Source organism: Microtus ochrogaster, chromosome 19 (assembly GCF_000317375.1).
Source record: "Microtus ochrogaster isolate Prairie Vole_2 chromosome 19, MicOch1.0, whole genome shotgun sequence".
Lineage (NCBI taxonomy): Eukaryota > Metazoa > Chordata > Mammalia > Rodentia > Cricetidae > Microtus > Microtus ochrogaster.
Window position 1 is genome coordinate 43,152,737 of NC_022021.1, and position 18,439 is coordinate 43,171,175.

At 47.4% G+C, this 18,439-nt stretch overlaps 1 protein-coding gene across 2 annotated transcripts in view; it reads right to left on the reverse strand.

Moving 5' to 3' along the window:
- Nucleotides 1-3,420: 3,420 nt before the first annotated feature.
- Trio (trio Rho guanine nucleotide exchange factor) overlaps nt 3,421-18,439 on the reverse strand; it is a 287,626-nt gene continuing 272,607 nt past the window's right edge. The window contains exons 49-57 of one of the 2 annotated variants that reach the window (XM_026783734.1): nt 16,036-16,283; nt 14,726-14,864; nt 14,252-14,279; nt 13,908-14,070; nt 13,572-13,693; nt 10,266-10,344; nt 8,322-8,522; nt 6,166-6,304; nt 3,421-5,732 (exon numbers count right to left, since the gene is read on the reverse strand). In XM_026783734.1, the coding sequence (XP_026639535.1) occupies nt 5,184-5,732; nt 6,166-6,304; nt 8,322-8,522; nt 10,266-10,344; nt 13,572-13,693; nt 13,908-14,070; nt 14,252-14,279; nt 14,726-14,864; nt 16,036-16,283 (1,668 nt within the window). In that variant the 3' untranslated portion in view covers nt 3,421-5,183. The remainder of the gene's footprint in view (nt 5,733-6,165; nt 6,305-8,321; nt 8,523-10,265; nt 10,345-13,571; nt 13,694-13,907; nt 14,071-14,251; nt 14,280-14,725; nt 14,865-16,035; nt 16,284-18,439) is intronic. The other variant, XM_005356663.3, reaches the window with a different exon arrangement.

Consider the following 18,439-nt stretch of genomic DNA (forward strand, 5'->3'; position numbering starts at 1 on the left):
AAGCAAACAGATCATAAGGAAAATCAAACACAATTTTAGAACTTATAAGTATAACAAACTCAATTTGGATGTGCTTAACAATATTGTAGGAAACAGAAAAAAAACAGAACAACAAAAACACAATAAACAAAAAAAAACAACTGACTTCAGAGTTCTCACCAGACACCGTGGGGACCTAGAGGAAGTGGCATGGTATTTCTCAAGAGTGAAAGGAAAAGAATTGTCAACCTAGAAAGTTGCATTGAGCAAAAATGTTCTAAGGATGGAGGGATGGTAAAAGTGTTCCTCCACGAAGGAAAAGCTATTGTCATCAGAGTGACCCTAACTGACAGACGACATGCATTCTCTAAGTAAAAAAGATATGGGAAGAAACTTGGGCATTAAGTAAGGACAAGGGAAAGAATAAAAACATCTATAATTACATTTTCTTTTTCTTCTTTAGATTTTAAACCATGTTTGGCCGTTGAAATGGAACGTGAAAAAGATTATTCAAAGCAACCATCACTTTGAGAGGTCTCGCTGCGGGGAAGAAGGGTTGATGCTAATTTTCATTGTCAACTGGACTGGATTTGGAATCACCCAGGGGACACACTTCTGATTATGCTTGTGTTTCCAAGAGGTTTAACTGGGGGGGCAAGACCCACCCCTAGCGGTACCACTGAAACGTGACTCCAATTAGTCTGATCAATAAAAACCATGTGGCAGATATCAGGGTAGAAACCTGGAAAATCAATAGCCAGGAGCCGCCTCCAGTTGCTTCCTACCCCTCGTTCCTCAATCTGAAAAGCTGAGATCCCGTCTCTGCCCCGTTTATCAGTTTGTCTCCACTTTCCCAGTGCTGGGATTAAAGGCTGAGCCACCACTGCCTGGCTTCTAGGGCTCACTAGTGGCTAGCTCCGCCCGCATCTCCAGGCAAACTTTATTTGTCAGAGCACAAACAAAACTTCACACAACATACCATCCCACAGGCTGGGGACCTGCGCTTAAGAAAACAAAAGGAGAAAAAGTGAGCTGAGCAATAGCGTTCATCTCTCTCTGCTTCGTGACCGAGGTGACAACGTGATGAGCCGGCTCATGCTCCTGGCACCATGCCTCCATACTGCAGTCTTAACCCACAATACAAACCTTTCTCTCTTAGGCTGCTTTTCCTCAGGTGGTTTCTTCAAAGAAATGAGGAAAGAAACTGTGGTACTGAAGAGCTGGGCCGTCCTGAACACATGGCTCTTGGGACATCTGAATTGGGTTGTGGGAGGCTTACAGAGTGTGAGGCTGTGGGCTAGAATCCCCAGGAAGGTGGGCAAAAAAAGAAAAACGGGGATCAGAAAGACCAAAAACTAAAGTGGCAAATTTAAGTGCTAGCCTGTCAATAATTAAATATAAATGATCTAAATAACCTCAATTTAAAAAGATAAATAAAGGGGCTGCAGCAATTGCTGAGTGGATAAGAGCACTGGTGCTTATCCAGAGGACCTGGGTTCAATTCCCAGCATCCACACAGTGGCTCACAACCATCTGCAACTCTGAGGACTCAGCACCCTCTTCTGGCTTTCAGAGGCACTGCATGCACACAGTGCATAGACTATACGCAAACAAATCATCCATACGCAGAAAATAGAACAAAAATAATAAAAAGATGAGTGGAGAGGATCACAAAACACGGCCCAATTAAATGCTGACCATAAGAAACTTCTATATATAGTAAGATGGACATACTGACAGTGTGGATGGAAAGATAGAAAATGACATGGCACAATAACATACATTAGAGAAAAAATAAAGATGGATTACATTAATATCCAATGGTACACACCAGTGTGAAGAAAATCACTAGAGACGGAATGGGATATTGCCAAGTGCTTAAAAAAACTGATCATTAAGTTTTGAGTATATAGATACTAAACAAATCTGCAAGCTATGCAGAACAAGAAGCTGGGAGAAATGAAAGGGAAACAGACAAACCCATAATTATAGTGGGAAGTATTAGCACTCTTCTCTCAATTGATTGAATAATTAGACACAGCATGATCAATTCTTCTTAAACAATACAAGTTGATTGCGATTCAGGGAATGAGAAACAAGTAATTTGAATACCATTACACTGATGAAGGAATTTGTCAATATAATTGAAAACCACACACACAATTCTCTAGGCCCATGTGAACTTGCTGGAAAATTCAACTAAACACTTAATGAAGCATTGACGTAATTCTCTTTGTAGCCCTGCATTTCCTGGGGGGGGGGGACCCAAACCTCTCAGAGAGGAATAGGTACACCTCTCACCTTATTAATGAGAACCCCATGAGCTGATGTAGCTTGCCAGGAGGACAGACGTGGCCATCAAAGGGTAACAGGAGGGGACCATATCATGAGGCAAAATGAGGCAAAAGTGTGTTAGCATTCAAGACATTACCACCGAAGTAAGGGTGCATAACATCACTGCACATGAGTCAGAATGACCTAAAACCAAAAAAAAAATAATAATAATTTAAAAAACTTTATTTTTGAAAACTATGAAATTTCAGGGCGAATTTATCTACGGGAGAGGGAGCTCAAGAGATCTGCTGGAAGGGAGGGATTGTTTTCTGGGGGAATAGTATTTTGTGTAAAGATTTCATATGTAAATACATAACTGCTAAATAGCTTAGTGTATATTACATATAATATAAACTTAGTATTTATATACTATAAACCATAGGTCTATTTATATAGATAAATGTGGGAAGAATTTTACTGGCTTCGAAAGTTATTTCCATCTCCGCTATGAGGTTTCAAATATATGCTCACCCAAGTTGCATCTTTCCTTCCGCTGTTTGAAGATGACCTCATGCCTTTTAAATGAACACTTGCTACAAGAGGCTATCATGATGGATTCTGCCCGCCGCACCGCAGATAAAAGAGCACCTGTAGGTTTAAAAGATTTATAATCTGTAAGGTGAAGACTGGCAAGCATCTAGATATCCCAGAGAAGGGAAAACCATCTTGACAGCACGGCAAACCAGTCTTCAAGGGCCTTTCACCCTTGTGTCTCTCAGGCATCACACGAGCACAAGTTGTCATCTCATAAGAAAACACAAAAAGAACCAAAAGAGGTCATATCGGCTACAGAAAAGGGGACCTGCTGCCAGCAAAGGGGGAGTAGGCAGGAATGAAACAACCCCCTTCATCAGGAAATCAGGGTACTAGGAAAACAAGGGTGCATTGGCATGAGCTAGGGCTCTGTTTCAAATGACAGCCAGAATATGCTGGTGACACACAGGCAGCGTGTCTGTGTCTAACTGCACCCCAAGCCCGGACATGCTCATCCTCAAGTCCACGATAATCTGCCCCCCAAGGACACTCCCCCCCCACATCTCTCTCAGGGACCTCTCTGATTTAGCAGTAGTGATTAATTTCAATAAAAAGCCTAACACCAAAATCAGGCAAATATGTTTAATTTTTTAAAATAACTGATGGCAAAATAAAATATTTACATCACATCATAATGTGTAAACATGTAAGGTCTCTGTACAAAGAAATATACATGCAAAAAATAATGTAAAAATATTAACTGAAATAATGAAACAGTACACAAATAAAAGCTATGAGGTTACACATCCAGTTTCTGAATCCAATTTCTCTTAAAAAGTTTCTGTACAATTTTACAAGAAATAAACAAAAACCCCAACAAAGGAATAAATAAAATACATTGGAAACTGCAAAGCTTAATTATGCCAGTTTATGGCTCAAGACCCAGATGTCTGGCTGGCTTGGGAAGCAAGCTGGTCTCTTTTTTTTTTTAGTGTATTTCACACAATGAAGATAAAAAGATATCCAGAAAAAATTCAAGCGTGCCAGAAACCCAACTTCTTATGTTGAAGGACTTCCCAGGCCAGCGCCAGCTCTGCCACAGTGATTCTGGCGCGGGTACCAGCCTCGGGGCGGCCAGTACTTCACTGGCTTTCTCACCAAAAGCTGAAAATCCAGCCAATTACTATACAGAAAGTTGAATGTCAAAAAGTCTAAAAAGTAGTAAATGTTCAGACTGATTTTGGGAAAAAAAATAATACTTTGGCATTCTGAATAATAGCATAATAAAATTTAAAACATTACCCTATTATCCAGTTTTATATTCAGAGTATGAAATCACTTTTTACAGTCCTCAAAACTGACAAATTTCATGAAGAGTTAAGTGTCCTTGAACTGATGGCACAGGGCTACGACCCACCCCCAACACACACAACCATAAAGCTCACTTGCGAAGTATGTGCTTTTTCTATATATTTATTACAGGTACAACAGAAGTCTTCATAAATAGTTGCAGAAAATGTTAAAGCCACAACATTGCACATGATATGAAATAAAACCAAAAAAAAAAAAAAAACCCAATGAGTGCATTTACAGTATTTTCATCTGACTGTATACCGGTCAACAATCTGATTGACGGCTTGGGATGGGGTTGGGGAGGGGGGCAGTGGGGCTGGACTCAGCCCAAAGTCTTCATTGGATGGGCAGACCCCCTCAGATCCCCCCCAGGAAGGCCCAGGCGGTGGGTGGGAGGGGCGGGGTGGGAGAAATGCCAGACAGAAGGCAGGGAGAATCTTATGTACAAGTAAGGCCTACGTTTCATCAGAGCAAAACCATTCATTCTGTTTTATGCAAAAGACTGAGGTTGAACGTACATTTCAGAAGCCAAGTCTGGTGCTTGGCAAGACGCACGCAGATGAGGCGCCTGGCAAAGCTCAGTGCCAGGTGGATGCCAAGCGCTGGCTGGCTGGGGCCATGGGAGTGGCTGCCACCTGGCGAGTCTTTCCCAGAAATACACAGTATCTTTGTTTTGTGTAACACCAGTGGTTTGAACATAGGCATGGATTTCCTTGAATCAATCTTGAAAATGTTAAATTTGCAAAATTCTATCCATGTTCATTTAAAAAAGTATCTTTTTATTTTTTTGCAGAAACCTGAATAAAATACTGTGATACAGCGATGCGATCTCTGCCTTTGCAGAGGGTAACTGAAGGTCCTCCACCCCAGCGCAGCTTGCAGCTCTGAGCCCAAGTGCTGCTGGGCACAGCTCACTTGGAATGCAATCTCACACGATGAACAGCAGGCAGCCGGTCATTTAGTTTGGTTTGGTTTCCTCTTCAAAATTCAAATTAACAGCTGATTGGCAGGTGAAAGAGAATGAGAAAGAACTTCAAGATAGGTCAAACTCTAGGCAGAAGCCTGCTCTGTAAGAAGTTTTTAATGCTACGGATAGGTCGAACATCATTCTGGTGTTTGCGCCGCTCAATGAAGGAGGTCAGTCTGGACGTGTCGAGGACGCCCGTGCCTTTGCCGCTGCCATTTCCTGCCTGTAGCCACTGCTCCTGCAGGGCCAGTGCAGCCGAGGGACGCTTGGCCGGGTCCTCCTGCAGGAGGAAGCACACGAACTCCTTGGCCTTCTGGCTAACTCCTTTAAAATAGTCCTCCGGGAAGCTGAAGTCCAGCCGGCAAATGTTCAGGCAGGTCTCTTCCACGCTGTCATCCAGGAAGGGGGATACGCCGCTGAGCAGCACGTAGGTGAGCACTCCAACACTCCATGTGTCCGAGGTCAGGGAGACAGGGTTCCCAAGAATGATTTCTGGGGCTGCAAACTCGGGGTTCCCCAGCAACTGGTGGATATAGTAGGTGGTGTTGAGCTGGACAGCATCTCCAAAGTCAGTCAGTTTAATGGTTGGTTTGGCCAGACTCTCATCCACCAAAATATTCTCAGGCTGAAACAGAGGAGGAGACACTGTCATTGGCAGACATCCCTAGCTCATGCTCAGTCTGACTATTGTTCAGGATCCTATGGCAAGGTGGGAGCCAGGCGAGTGCCATCCGAGGAAGCTCTCTAGGCCGCTCTGCTCAGCTGGGAGCAGCTCTCAGATGCAGGGTACTGCCTTCTCCCCCAGGCACCCTTAACTGGGTAGATTCTGTGCCAACTTGGCAGTACTGACAGGAACTTCTTAAATATCTCCTGACCTAACATGCTTCAATACTAGGCCCTCCCAGACTGAAGGCAACTCTGGGAAAGACAAGGAATTTGCTCCGCTGCCAGCCTCTTCCTGTTTGCCTCCAGACTCAGGCAGGAAGAGGGGCTCTTGCATCTCGCATGGCCTATCTGGCCGGGTGAACCTGCCCTTGCCCAGCCCCTGGCCTGCCAACCTTTAGGTCCAGGTGCACTATCCTGCAGTTGTGAAGGTATCGGACGGCTTCCAGAATTTCCCCCAGGTGCCCTCTGACCTTCCCTTCGGTGAGGCTTCCCCATCGTACCACGCAATCCAGGAGGCGACCCTGGTCAGCCCTGCAGGGGAAGGAGGACACTTGTCACCTTTCAACTCAGACCATTTGAGGGAGAAATGAACCCACCGATGGCATGGTACAGGGAGGAAAAAAAGATCCAGTCAGGGATGCAGCCTTGCTGGGTGTTGCTATGGCAATGCTGGGCAGTACCTATGCACAGTAGACATTTGGATGTAAACTGCTGCTGCAAGAAGGCTGGGGTCACTCACCTCCCTGGGCATAGGCTCTCTTACATGTGAAGATGGGATGATAAAAAGCTACATGCTATATGCATGCTAAGTCAAAGTTACCCTAATCTGAACTATGTTTAATGATACAAAGTTCTCCATCAAAAGTTTGGCAGCATCTACTCACTCAACCTTCAATATCTGTAGTGAGGAGCGGCAGGCTACGCTCCCAGCACCTGGCCGCCCGCATGGCTAGCTTATGTAAACGGAAACTGTATTCTTTTAAACATGGCTTGGCCCATTAGTTCCAGCCTCTTATTGGCTAGCTCTTACATATTGATCTAACTCATTTCTAATATTTTGTGCAGCACCACGAGCTGGCTTACCAGGAAAGATCTTAACCTGTGTCTGTCTGGAGCAGGAGAATCATGGTGACTGACTGACTCAGCTTCTTTCTCCCAGCATTCTGTTCTGTTTACTCCGCCTATCTAAATTCTACCCTATCAGAAGGCCAAGCAGTTTTCTTTATTACTTAACCAATGAAAGCAACAGATAAGATACAACACCCCACCTCCATCAAATACCCGAGAAGGGGGCTCCACTGCCCAACTTTAGAGGAGAAGACAGAGGCAGAGAAGGCAGAAAACCTTCCTGAGGTTCCTTGGCTCGTGAACAGCCACTATTGGATGGAGGCTGCTCTCAACGCTGGCTGCTTTCAAAACGTAAGTCTAGAGGAGACCAACCACCTGTCTATCAAGGAGTGGTCATTAGTGGGGAATCATGAATTCTTAGGGTAATCAACTCTGTTAACGTCTGACGAGGCTGCACTGTGCTGGTTACATGACAATGCCTTCCATACACTCATACCTTTGAATGCTTGGTCTCCAGTAGGTGGAACCTTTTGGGAAGAATTAGGAGATGTGGCCCTGTTGGAGGTGTGTCACTGAGGGTGGGCTTTGAGGTTTCAAAAGCCCACACCATTCCCAGTTAGCTTGCTTTCTCTTCCTTGTGCTTGTGAATTTCATGCTAGCTCTCAGCTACTGCTTTAGCAGTATGCCCGCCTGCTGCCATGCTTCTAGTCATGATGGTCATGGACTCTAACCCTATGGAATGGTGAACCCCCAAATTAAATGCTTTTTGCTTTTTTTTTTGGTATAAATTCCCTTGGTCATGGTATTTTGTCACGGCAATAGAAAAGTAGCCAAGTAATATAACATGTAACTTTCCAGTAAAAGAACTAAGAACCAGAGAGCTGGGGGTATAGGTGAGTGATCCACTCCTTTCCAGGCACATGTGAGGCCCCGGGTACAGCTTTGTACTAAAAAAGAAACACATTCCCTTCAACATCCTCACCCCACCCAAGCAAAGCTAGAGCTGAAAGAGCTGCAGCTTCAGACGAAGGCTGTGGGGATTCTGACGAAGACCTGTGTGATTTTTCCTGTTCAGAATACCTGTGGAATGTGGGCAGGAGCTACTGGCCATCAGGATTACCAGAGAGCCTCCCGGGCATGGGGGCTTCCAGGCTAGCACTGGGCTTGGTTTTCCACACACAGTGCATCATTTTAGCTCACGACAGCTCTCCAGTGGCTAGGCCACCAAGGAGGAGGTGTCTGGAGAGATAGCTCAGCAGTCAAGAGCAGAGCACTGATTACTCCTGCAGTGGACCCAGGTTTAATTCCCAGCACTCAAATGATTTGGCCATGAGTAGAGGCTCTAACATGGCCGCCTCTGATAACAAATCTTTGTAGATTGCTATGAATCCTAAAACCACAGAGTCTGTTTTCTCAGAGAACAAACAGGATCAGCAAAAGTGTCGGGAGCTGAGGTAAGGATGAGGAGGGGGGTACGCACATTTCCAAGACCAGGATATAACTGGTGGGGGTCTCGAAGGTGTCAAGAAGACCCACGAGGAGGGGGTGCTGGAGGTTCTGCAGGATGCTAAGCTCATGGGTGACCTGGTCACGCTTCATCAACTTCTTGTTCACGAACTTCGCAGCCACTGCTCGTTTGGTTCCCTTCTGGTCGCATTTCTTAACCACAGCAAATCTGCCCCTGTAAGATTGGTCAGGGAGAAAGGACACAGGGACACCGCTGTGAGATGGTGACTTGACACCTACGCGCAGACCTTACTTTGCTGGGCTATGTGGGGAAGGAACGTGCTGTTGAGTCAGCTACGTGGCTGCCATTCCTCCCTCCTCATGCTGGGACTGAGCAGGCCCTGGGCTTCCTGACCACTGAATGTGTGACTGGGACGGCTCACAGGAGCCTTGGCCTCACCATGCAGCTTCTACCTTTGTCCTCCTGGACAACATCACCATTCGGAGGCTAACATAAGTGTCCATAGTAGCCAGATAATGTCCTTCCCACTCTTGAAGGAAGGGTCTTTTTGTCCTCTTGGCTTAAGCTTACTTGCAGTGTAGGCAAGTTGTCCCTTCAACTGAGGGTCAGGTCTCTGGTACTGCGTCCCAGTGCACACCCAGAGCCCAAGCGGCACCTCGATGCTGTGTGGTTAAGATGACTTTGCTCTCAGGGTCAGCACACTGTGCTCACCCAGGGAGATGGATGAATGTGTGGCAGAGGCAGGGCAGGCTATGGGGTAAGTTACATCTGACACCCCTCCCACAGGAAGTGGACGGTCAGTAGAATTTCTGTAGAATACAGAAAGAGTACAGCTGCTGACTTCTGAGCTTGGGCAAGCTCTGCTTCTGTTCTGGAATGTTCCACCGCCATGTGAGGAAGCACAGGGTGAGAGTCCGTGTAAGAAAAAGTCCTACATCCATTTCCAGACTGAGACTTGAGTGAGGTGTGGGTGTGCCGACAGGATGAGCCCGGGAAAGATGAACAAAATGCCTGCAGTCACTCTGCAGTGCTGTGAGGGCTGGCACATCATTACTGTTAAGACGGGGGATGGCTGGGTGAGACTTTCTGGTCAGTGATATGTAAATGGATATATACCACAGGAGCCATGTGACCCAGAGTGGCCAACAGAATGTAGAAGGCTGCTGACAGCTGCATGGGAAAGCTCTCCCAACTTGACGACACAGTGACTACAGGCGGGCGGGTGCTGTGTAGTTCAGAAGGCAGCCAGAACTTAGAAGGGGGCTGACTGTCTGTGGCATTGCTGAGACAGTGTGGCCTTGGCAGCCTCAGCTGGAGAGAAGTAGACTCTTTATCTCGAAACTTCTTTGTTCCGTCAAGAGGAGCCTGATCCTCCATCAGATCACAGGGTAACCCCTTCAAATCTTCACGAACAACCGAGCCAAGAGTGCATAGTCAGCCTTTCTCAACTGGCATTCGGAGAGAAGGAATCTACAGAGTGCGCCTCTTCTCTGAACTCTTTCAAGGACAGCACCCAGCTAGTGCTCTTCTAGATGCCCAGTGGGAAAGCGCTTATTCCATCAGTGGATAGCCCATGGCGTTAGGCCTTCATTCTGGGATCCAATCAGTGCTTAACATCTAAAGCCCGCCAACCTGCCACTGCCTCCACAGGGTCATGTTCTCAACGCTTTTTACCCCGTGGGACCCTTCTGGGGAGGTTATGGAACCAAGAGGAGGGAGTCTAGCAGGAGGAGGTTACAGCTCTGTCATGCCATCTTTCCTGTCAGGACAGACTGAAACCCACTGAGAACATGAGCTAGAAGAAACCCTTTCTGTCTTTTGCTTCTGTCAAACACAGAGCCACTAACCCCACACACAAGACAGTCACTCCTATCCATGGCAACATTCTCTGCTTATGGGTCTTGGATAACGAGCAATCTTTCTTTTGTGGAAGGGGTTTTGGGCTTCACGTCATACCTGCCAAGTTCGGCCACTTCACTGTAGAAGGAGTCAAAGTTATCCTTCCAGGTCACCATGATCCCGTCACTTCCTGGACCTGCGAGAAGAACACCATTTCTCCTGAGTACGTTTGTTTTTCCTTTTAAAAACAGTGCTGCTGTCAGCAGCCGTAAGCTGGTAGTTATCTTACCTCCGATTCCCTAGAGCCAGCACTACAGGTGTGAGCCACCATGCTCAGATCCTGAGTATACCCAAAGCAGAGCTTCTGGATAAGAAATCACAAACCTCTACTGTCCAATATGGCCAGCACACATGACCAGCTAGCATCTCTGAGAGGTAGCACCTCTCATGCCACAGTAAGACAGACGCACAGGACACTGGACTTAACATGAATAGAAGATTGGAAATATCTCATGAACAATTTATAGGTATTGATTTCACATTAGAATCAAATACTGTTGATACATTAGATTAACCTAAATGTCAGTGAATCAATTTGCTTTTATTTAAGAATGTGTAAAATTGTACTTGAGTCTTGTATCTGACTATTCCCTACAGACATTCTCTCACTGAGCCTGAAGTTAGGTTGGCAAACTCCAGTCAACCTCTTGTGTCTGCCCATCACAGCATGGGGTCACAGGCATTCCCGTCACTGTGCCTGGCTTTTATGTAGGTTCTAGGCATCTGGAGTCAGATCGCCATGCTTATGTAGCAAATTGCTTTCACCCTGTGGGCCATCTCTCCAACCTGACAGGCCTGATTTATGGTCAGTCCCTCCTGGTCACCCAGAGTCACAGCTTGTTTTCACAGTTTTCTACAGAAGTTGAGGGTTCACTATGTTGTCTTAATGTTTACAGTCTTTTAGAGTATGTAAGTTATAAAGGTGCTGCAGACATGGACAGTTTTATCATACATGCAGTTGGAAGTCACTTGCTAACAGTGAATATGGTACTATATACACCCAAGGAAACAAGATGTCTTCTCTAAACTTTTCTTCTGTCCTAACGACACCACAAAACCCACAGATGAGTACATCGTTCAGTGCTTATCAGAGAAGCTTCTTGCAGTAGATGGGAGTTAGTACAGACTCACAAATGGACAGGACAGAGACTCTGGTCCTAACGGGGATGCCTTTATCACATTCCTCCCTCACGGCTCAGGGATCTATGTGGAAGAGGGGGTGGAAAGACTGTAGAGTCAGAGAGGGTAGACCATTTTCAGGAAATAACATTTTCCAGGCACAACAGGGTGGATGCGCTTAGGAACTTACTGAGACACTGACAGCATGCATAAGGACTGAACAATCCCAAGCCAGACAGAGTCCAACACAGAGGAGGAGAGGGGGCACGGGGAATCTGCCTCTGAAATCCTAACAATAAGGCTGCTTAAACAAGATCTGCACAATGACAACACTGAGTTGATGTGCTAATGTACGTGCGGGTACTTCCCAAGGGCCTACCCCTAGATGAAGAGCTACAGGCAATTAAGGACTCAGGGAGACTCAGTGTTCTCCAGGGTGATGGGTTATCCAATCCCAAGCGGCCATCTCTAAACATATGAGCAACACTAAATGGTTATAGCAGGCTGTGTGTGAATGTGCATATAACAATAATAATTGAAGAAGTCATGAGTTTGCGAGGGAGTGGGGGGCATGGAAGAAGCTGGAGTAGAGAGAGGAAGAAATGATGTAAGTATAGTATTTATGCCCCAAATTAAAAACTTTTAATTAAAAAAATATTGTATTTTTCCCACATAAAAGCAAACATTTTTCCTTTATTTTTCACTAAAAAGGATTCAAAAAAATTCCCTAAACAAATGTCTTCAAAATATTGTATACATACAGAAGAGCATGAAACATAAATGTCTAGTCCTTGATCCCTAAGCAGTTCAAGAAATGGCCTCACAATGACACAAAGCCCCTTGGTTCCTCCTGGTCACAGCCCTTTTTCCTGAAGGGGACCCTTGCTTGACTTGCTCCATCAGTGGAGGCTTATATGCATTTCTGAGGTGGCAGGACTGACCACCTTAGCTTCAAGATGCAAGAATAGCTTCCCTAGGAATTCTCTTGCCCTGATCCAGTCACAGTGCCTGGCTTGGTGTCAACATGTCCACAGGGGCTGGGACTCAGGGGCCGCAGAGCAGAAAGAACTGGGGCAGTACCCTGGAGAACACACAGTGATGAACAGCATCTACACAGGACAGCTCACTGGTGTGGACTGACTAGCAAACATTGAAGTCACAGACCACCAAGGCCTGCAAACCAAGCGGCTTCCCACAGGGTGAAAGAAAATCTAATGGCCTGTCTGACAAGATGGCATTTTTCTAAAGACCTCGAAGATTTTGTGACAGGAATAGCTACTCATTTTCTTTTCTGTTATTTCCTGCTCAGATCCCCAAGGGATGAGTAGCTCTGTGACTCTGAGCTGTTAGAGTAGCTTATTAAGAACCAACTCTATAATTTGTATGATTTTTTTAAATGAGAAAAATCAACGATTCTTTATTTTCAATTTCAAGATCTTGCTCTCTTTTAGGTCACAGTTCCAGAACCATAACAAGCTCTTTCTATGATTTAATGAAGTCAAAATGTGGGATAAAATTTTAGGTAAAATTACTTACTGTCTACACACAGAATACTCTAGAATCCAACCCATCATTTAGTTGGGATTCTTATTTCCACTATTGGAAGCCATTTTCCCAAACTCAAAGCAACTAAGGGCAGGTGGACACCTGTAGCTGCCTCGTGTAGCACGGCTGGCCTCAGTGGGCACTGCTGGAAACCAGTCCATACACTGTCCGGCTCTGAACACACCCACCCATGCCAACTGCAGCAGGAGTCCATCAGGGTTAGGAAGGATTCTGTCCACAGGGCGGAAAGGCTAACTGCAGAGGACACAGCATCCGCTGGGCTGTGAAGGTGCCAAGGTCACCAACAAGCAGGTCCCTGGGAACACTCTCCTAGCTATGTAGGGAAGTCACTGAACAGTCACAGTCTACCTCACTGAAGGGCTGAACTGGGTTCCACATACATGCTTCATGGTCCAACTTAACCTCGGCTGGAAGACTGGATATAAAAGGACATGCTTCTAAGTACTAAGGGCACGAAAGCACCGCATCCCAGCTCAGACCAGTCACTAGTGACTCCAGTGCACAATGGCACGGTCACAGACCTTTATACACGCCTTCAACTAGAGTCTCCCCTGCCTGCTAGCTGAGCCTCTTTGGGACAGTCACACATGTGAGCTTTTGTTCATGCCACACCAAGTGTGGCAGATACAACAGACCTTAGGAGACCGCTGGCAGAGGTGCTCTGCTCCGGTGGCTTACCTAGAACCCTCAGACTGGCCGAAGATGAGGCTGAACCCATGTCGTTCACAGCGATGCACGTGTAGATGCCATCGTCTTCTGTGGTTACACCAATGATCTTCAGAGTGGCCTCCCCGATGTCACTGTGGCACACGGGAGAATACGCTAGGCTTCAGGAAGCTCAGCACCTTCAGGTACCACCATTACCTCCCTCCCCAAGTATGAAATGTTCTCCCACAGACTACGCACCCAAGGTGACAGAGGAAAGAGATGATTCAGAGAACAGCACTTTTTCAGTTACCAAGTTACGGGATCAACCACGCCCCTAGCCAGTGCACTGCTCGAGTGACCCCTCACCTGTAGGAGATGCTGTAGTGATCGTCGTTGTTCAGAGTGTTGTGTTCAGGGCCCTTCCAGGTGATGGAGGCCTTGGGGCGGCCACAGACACGACATCTAAAAACAATGGTCTCCCCTGTCTCACATGTGACCTCACTCAATGGGATAACGAATTCTGGGGGAACTGCAAGGTAAGGGAGTTTGGTCAATGCCGGTCATCTTCAGCATCTTTCCACACCTCTCATATGGTGTCACACACCGGTGCACACCCAGAACACCACAGAATACCCCAGTGTAGAGCCACGATGCCCTGACAGAGACCCCACAGAACCGTGAGCCCTCAGAGCAAAGACAGCAGAACTCACCGTCATAGATGTAGTTGGGGTTGAGAAGCTGAAACGGAAAAGACAAATAGGCATTAATAAAAACAAAACTATTTCCAGGTAGTCTACCTGATTCCAGGGCTACAGCTATTGCTGGAAGAGCTTGGCTAATCTGGAACCAATCAGAACCAACCCCCTTCTATTGCTTTTACATACCCTTGAATGTGTCATGCCATATCAATTAGCTGATTATCTTCTCATTCACAAACATGCTACTTCAATTGTACAAGATTCAGGCTAAGGCTGACTGGCTTAACTACATTTTCGGAAGGCACACGTAGACCACAAGTGCTAAGTCACATGCCTACACAGTTCCCAATGAATGCACAGAGAGCCAATGTAATGCTGCCCCCAGGGGAGGGAGAGCATCCTCAAGCAAGCCCTAGCTTAGGGCCTGCCGCGGCCCTCCCCGCCCTCCTCCTGGAGGTGGCACCAGGCCTGGATTCTCACACGCACCTTCACAGATACCTTGTGACTGAGCCCTTCGCGTGGCTTCCTGTACCCGTTCTCCAACTTGCCGTCCCTTTTGCCGTCTTTATCTTTCTTCTCAGACTTCTTCCTTAAACGGAGTGCTGTGTGCCAAGATGTCGACTTCCTAGGGAAGAGAAGAACACATTGCTCACATCCCTCCGTCTCCATGGTCAGCAGGTGACATCTGGAAGCCTCAGAGAAAGGCTTCACCGAGGAACTGAGAGTCTCTAGGAACAGAGGTCCTACTCCAGGAAGCAGGTGACAAAGCCAGCAGTTCTTTATGCAAATTTTAAAGATTAAAATTCAAAAGCAATAGTTAAATTATGTGTCATCTTGACGGGGGCACACTGTGCTGAGACAGTCAAATGTTCTCAGTGTTTCTTTGAAGGGACTTTTGGTCAGCAGAACATCTGGATGGCTGAAGCCCTCCCTTATCCAGACAGCTGAAGGACTATGGAGGGAACCTGATGGGAACCGGCCGTCCCTCCCAAGTCTACATCCTCAGCTGCCTACTCACCGCCTACCCCAGTGCGTCTGTTCCCTGAAGGGACTAGCCTGAGGTTCACAAACGCGTGCTGAAGACTTATGACATGGGACTTCCATCTCCCACACGTCTTTCTTCTAAAGTCAAGGCATAGAAAGTGTAGGATCCTGAGCAACACACTCACTTCTCTCTGCCTCTCAGGGAGACAGGATGAGGGGAAGGAAGCCAGTTGTAGAGAAGCAGAGATGGCTTGAAGTATTGGCCTCTAGTGCCAGTGTCCTGCAGGGACCTGCGTGGCCAGGCAGCACTGCCTCTTCTAGTGACAGAACTATTCTACTCTGGGAAAGACATGGCTAGTCTCTCCCATTTCAGGGAGGCTCCAGGAAGAGAAAAAGTTTCAAAGGCCAGTATGGATTCAGTTGTCTTTAATATAATGCTCAGCAGCCTGTGAGTATTAGAGGGCCAATGGCGAAGCCCTCACATAGATCTTCCCCTGCAGCCTGTGAGTGATGACCTTGTGTTCCTCAAGAGGCCCTGCTCCTTAACTAAGACCTTCAGGGATTATTTAGTGATATAAATTAATGATCACTGAATGAAAGATGTATTAAAGAGGGTCTGTGAGGTTAAGGACAGCCCACCTTCACTGGGGGTCACACACTTCACTTAAGGGGCAAACCTGCGTGAATCAACAGCTAAACCTGCGTGAATCAACAGATTTTCCAGTTCTTCCCTTCAGGACCTTCAAGCACTCCCTGATGGCTCCTATCCCTTCCGCTGCCCATGTTTAGGCTGCCTCGCTGCTGGCACTCACTTGAGAGTCCCGTCGGGGTTCTCCATGATAACTGCACTGGTATGGCCCAGGACAAAGCCCGGAATCCAGCCCTCGGCTGCGGGGCATTGGTCAGTGGCGGCTCGGAACACCAGAAACATGTTCTGCTGGTTACTGGCCAGAATTTGAACGACCTCTCCTTGATAGACGTTTATCTCATCCTCCTTCACTGCCGTGTACTCGTGTGTCACCAGCATGGTGGAGATGTTGCTACTGCTGCTGCTTTCACTCTGGAGGGGAAGAGGGAGAGAAGAAGGTGGGCAGGGACTGAGACGAGGTCCTACAGCAGCAGCTGCTGGTGACCGTGCGCCATAGCACCAAGCCCGCAAGGGGCCTGGCAGACAGACAGGGAGACGTCAGACTCCTCCTTCACACGCTCTTCAGTTTAACGCCCTCCCTTGCAACAAACTTGGTCAGCCATGAAGAAACAACTCCAAAAGATCCACCTCAGTGCTGATGCCCTGGGAGACCGATGCAGTTGGATCTTCACCGTGCCCTGCACGAGCCGCTCAGTCCTCCTGCCGACGACGTGTTGGGCGTTTCAGATTCAAACAAGTATTAACTTTGAAGGCTGTAGAGTAGCCGCTTGGCTGACTGACAGATCGTAACTGAGATGTCTCCAGATCTTCCTAACAAGACATTCGCTGGAAAGTGCATTCCAGGATAAAGGTGTTGTCTGCCTAACCTTGCTTCCCCCTGTCCCCACCCCAAAGAATGTGGACCATTTGAAAGAGCAATCCACTACCACTCTACTCTTGTGTATGGCTGCTCCATCTCCTGTGTGTCCCTCAGTGGATGCTCCTCTGACCGAGCTTGCCTCAGGGGTCTTCACATGGCTCTTGTCATGGGAATAATTGGCATAATATCACACAGCTGCCTTCGAGCTTTGGGGAAGAGAGCTTTAAGTGGCTGTAGGGATATTTTTCACTGCCCTTATCCCGAGGCCTGAGTAGCATCCAGTTTTTTTTTGATCAGCGACTGACATGTGGTCGGCCCGCAACACCTGTTCAGTAACTCAGTCAATGAAACAAGACTGTAAAAGTAAAAACCAAGTTGGTTTCTTGAAGCCGCCAGCCTGGGCATGCAGACGGAATGAACAAAACACAGATAGCAGTCACCGGTCCCATGCTCTCACCTGACTATTTGTCCAGGAGCACAGAAAGGTGACATCACTGCTGATCCCTGAGTGTCATCTTGCCCAATTCCCCTCTATCAAATTAGGACACGGGAAATGGCCTCTGGGCTCTGGCTTTTCTGAGTTTGCTCTCAAATGCTCAGACACTGCTGCTTCAGGGTGTTTACAGAGGTTAGGGTCTGGGACGCTCTGAGGGGGAGAAGATCTGGCCCCTGCCCTTCTCATTCCTCGTCTTCTGAGCATGTCAGAGCAGGCAGCTGACTGCCGTTCTGAGGTGGTGAGGGGACATCAGGCCCACCTGCTCTTCTCTGTGAGGCCACGTGTGGGCAGCCGGCAGGGCAGTTACCGGTAGCTGCTACGGGCACAGAGAAGCTGCCTGCCTGTGTTCACGATGAGTTGTCACTGCTCTTGTCCTCACAGTCCCTGCTTCCTGCCAGTGACCCTTCAGCTCAAAGGGTGCCTTGGCTCACTTTGTACATTCAGTTCTCACTTCAGTATTTTGATCTACATGGCAGGACCCAGCAGTTTTGGGATGGCACAGGCAAACGTGCTAGACATGTAACCTAAAACTTTCTTTGCCACCGCCGCCCTGGTTAGGGCACCACAGCAGGCTGCATCTCAAAACTGTGGTCATCTGTGGTCATCACAGCTCTTGTCATTTTCCAATACACCTCTGGCCAGGATAGGCACCAGGTGTTTCAAATCAGCCTTCCACAGTTCCCACAAGAACCTCCCAGCCACAGAGCATGACCACCTCCCCTCAGAGCAGAGGACACCCAGACAGTGACAGAGAGGCAGGGCTGGAGTCGACTCTAATGTGTTTTCTCTTCTGCGGCTCACATGCTAGTGGAAGGCTAGGTCAGCTAGTGGCACAGAGCACAGGCTAGCCCAGTCAGTTTGGGGCCATGTATTTGCACCCCACGCACCCTATTGCAGCAGAATTCAGCAGGAGGTGCCATCTGGGGTGGGAGGAAGGGCATTATGAGAGGTCAGGTATACCTGCCTGTCTATAATCCCAGACAGCTCCTCAGAGGAGGTCACAGGAAGGGAGACCCTACTCTCTGGCGAGCAGCTAAGAGTTCCAATGGCCCATTTTAGCCAGAGCAGGGAAGAGGGTATGTCACATCTCCATTCTGATGGAAACTTAGCCTGTCAGTCCTACCACAAAAGCAGCGGGAAGAGTCAGAAATCAAAGGCACTTCCCCATCAATGTACCAGCCACTACCACATGATATGGACTGTGCCTTCTCT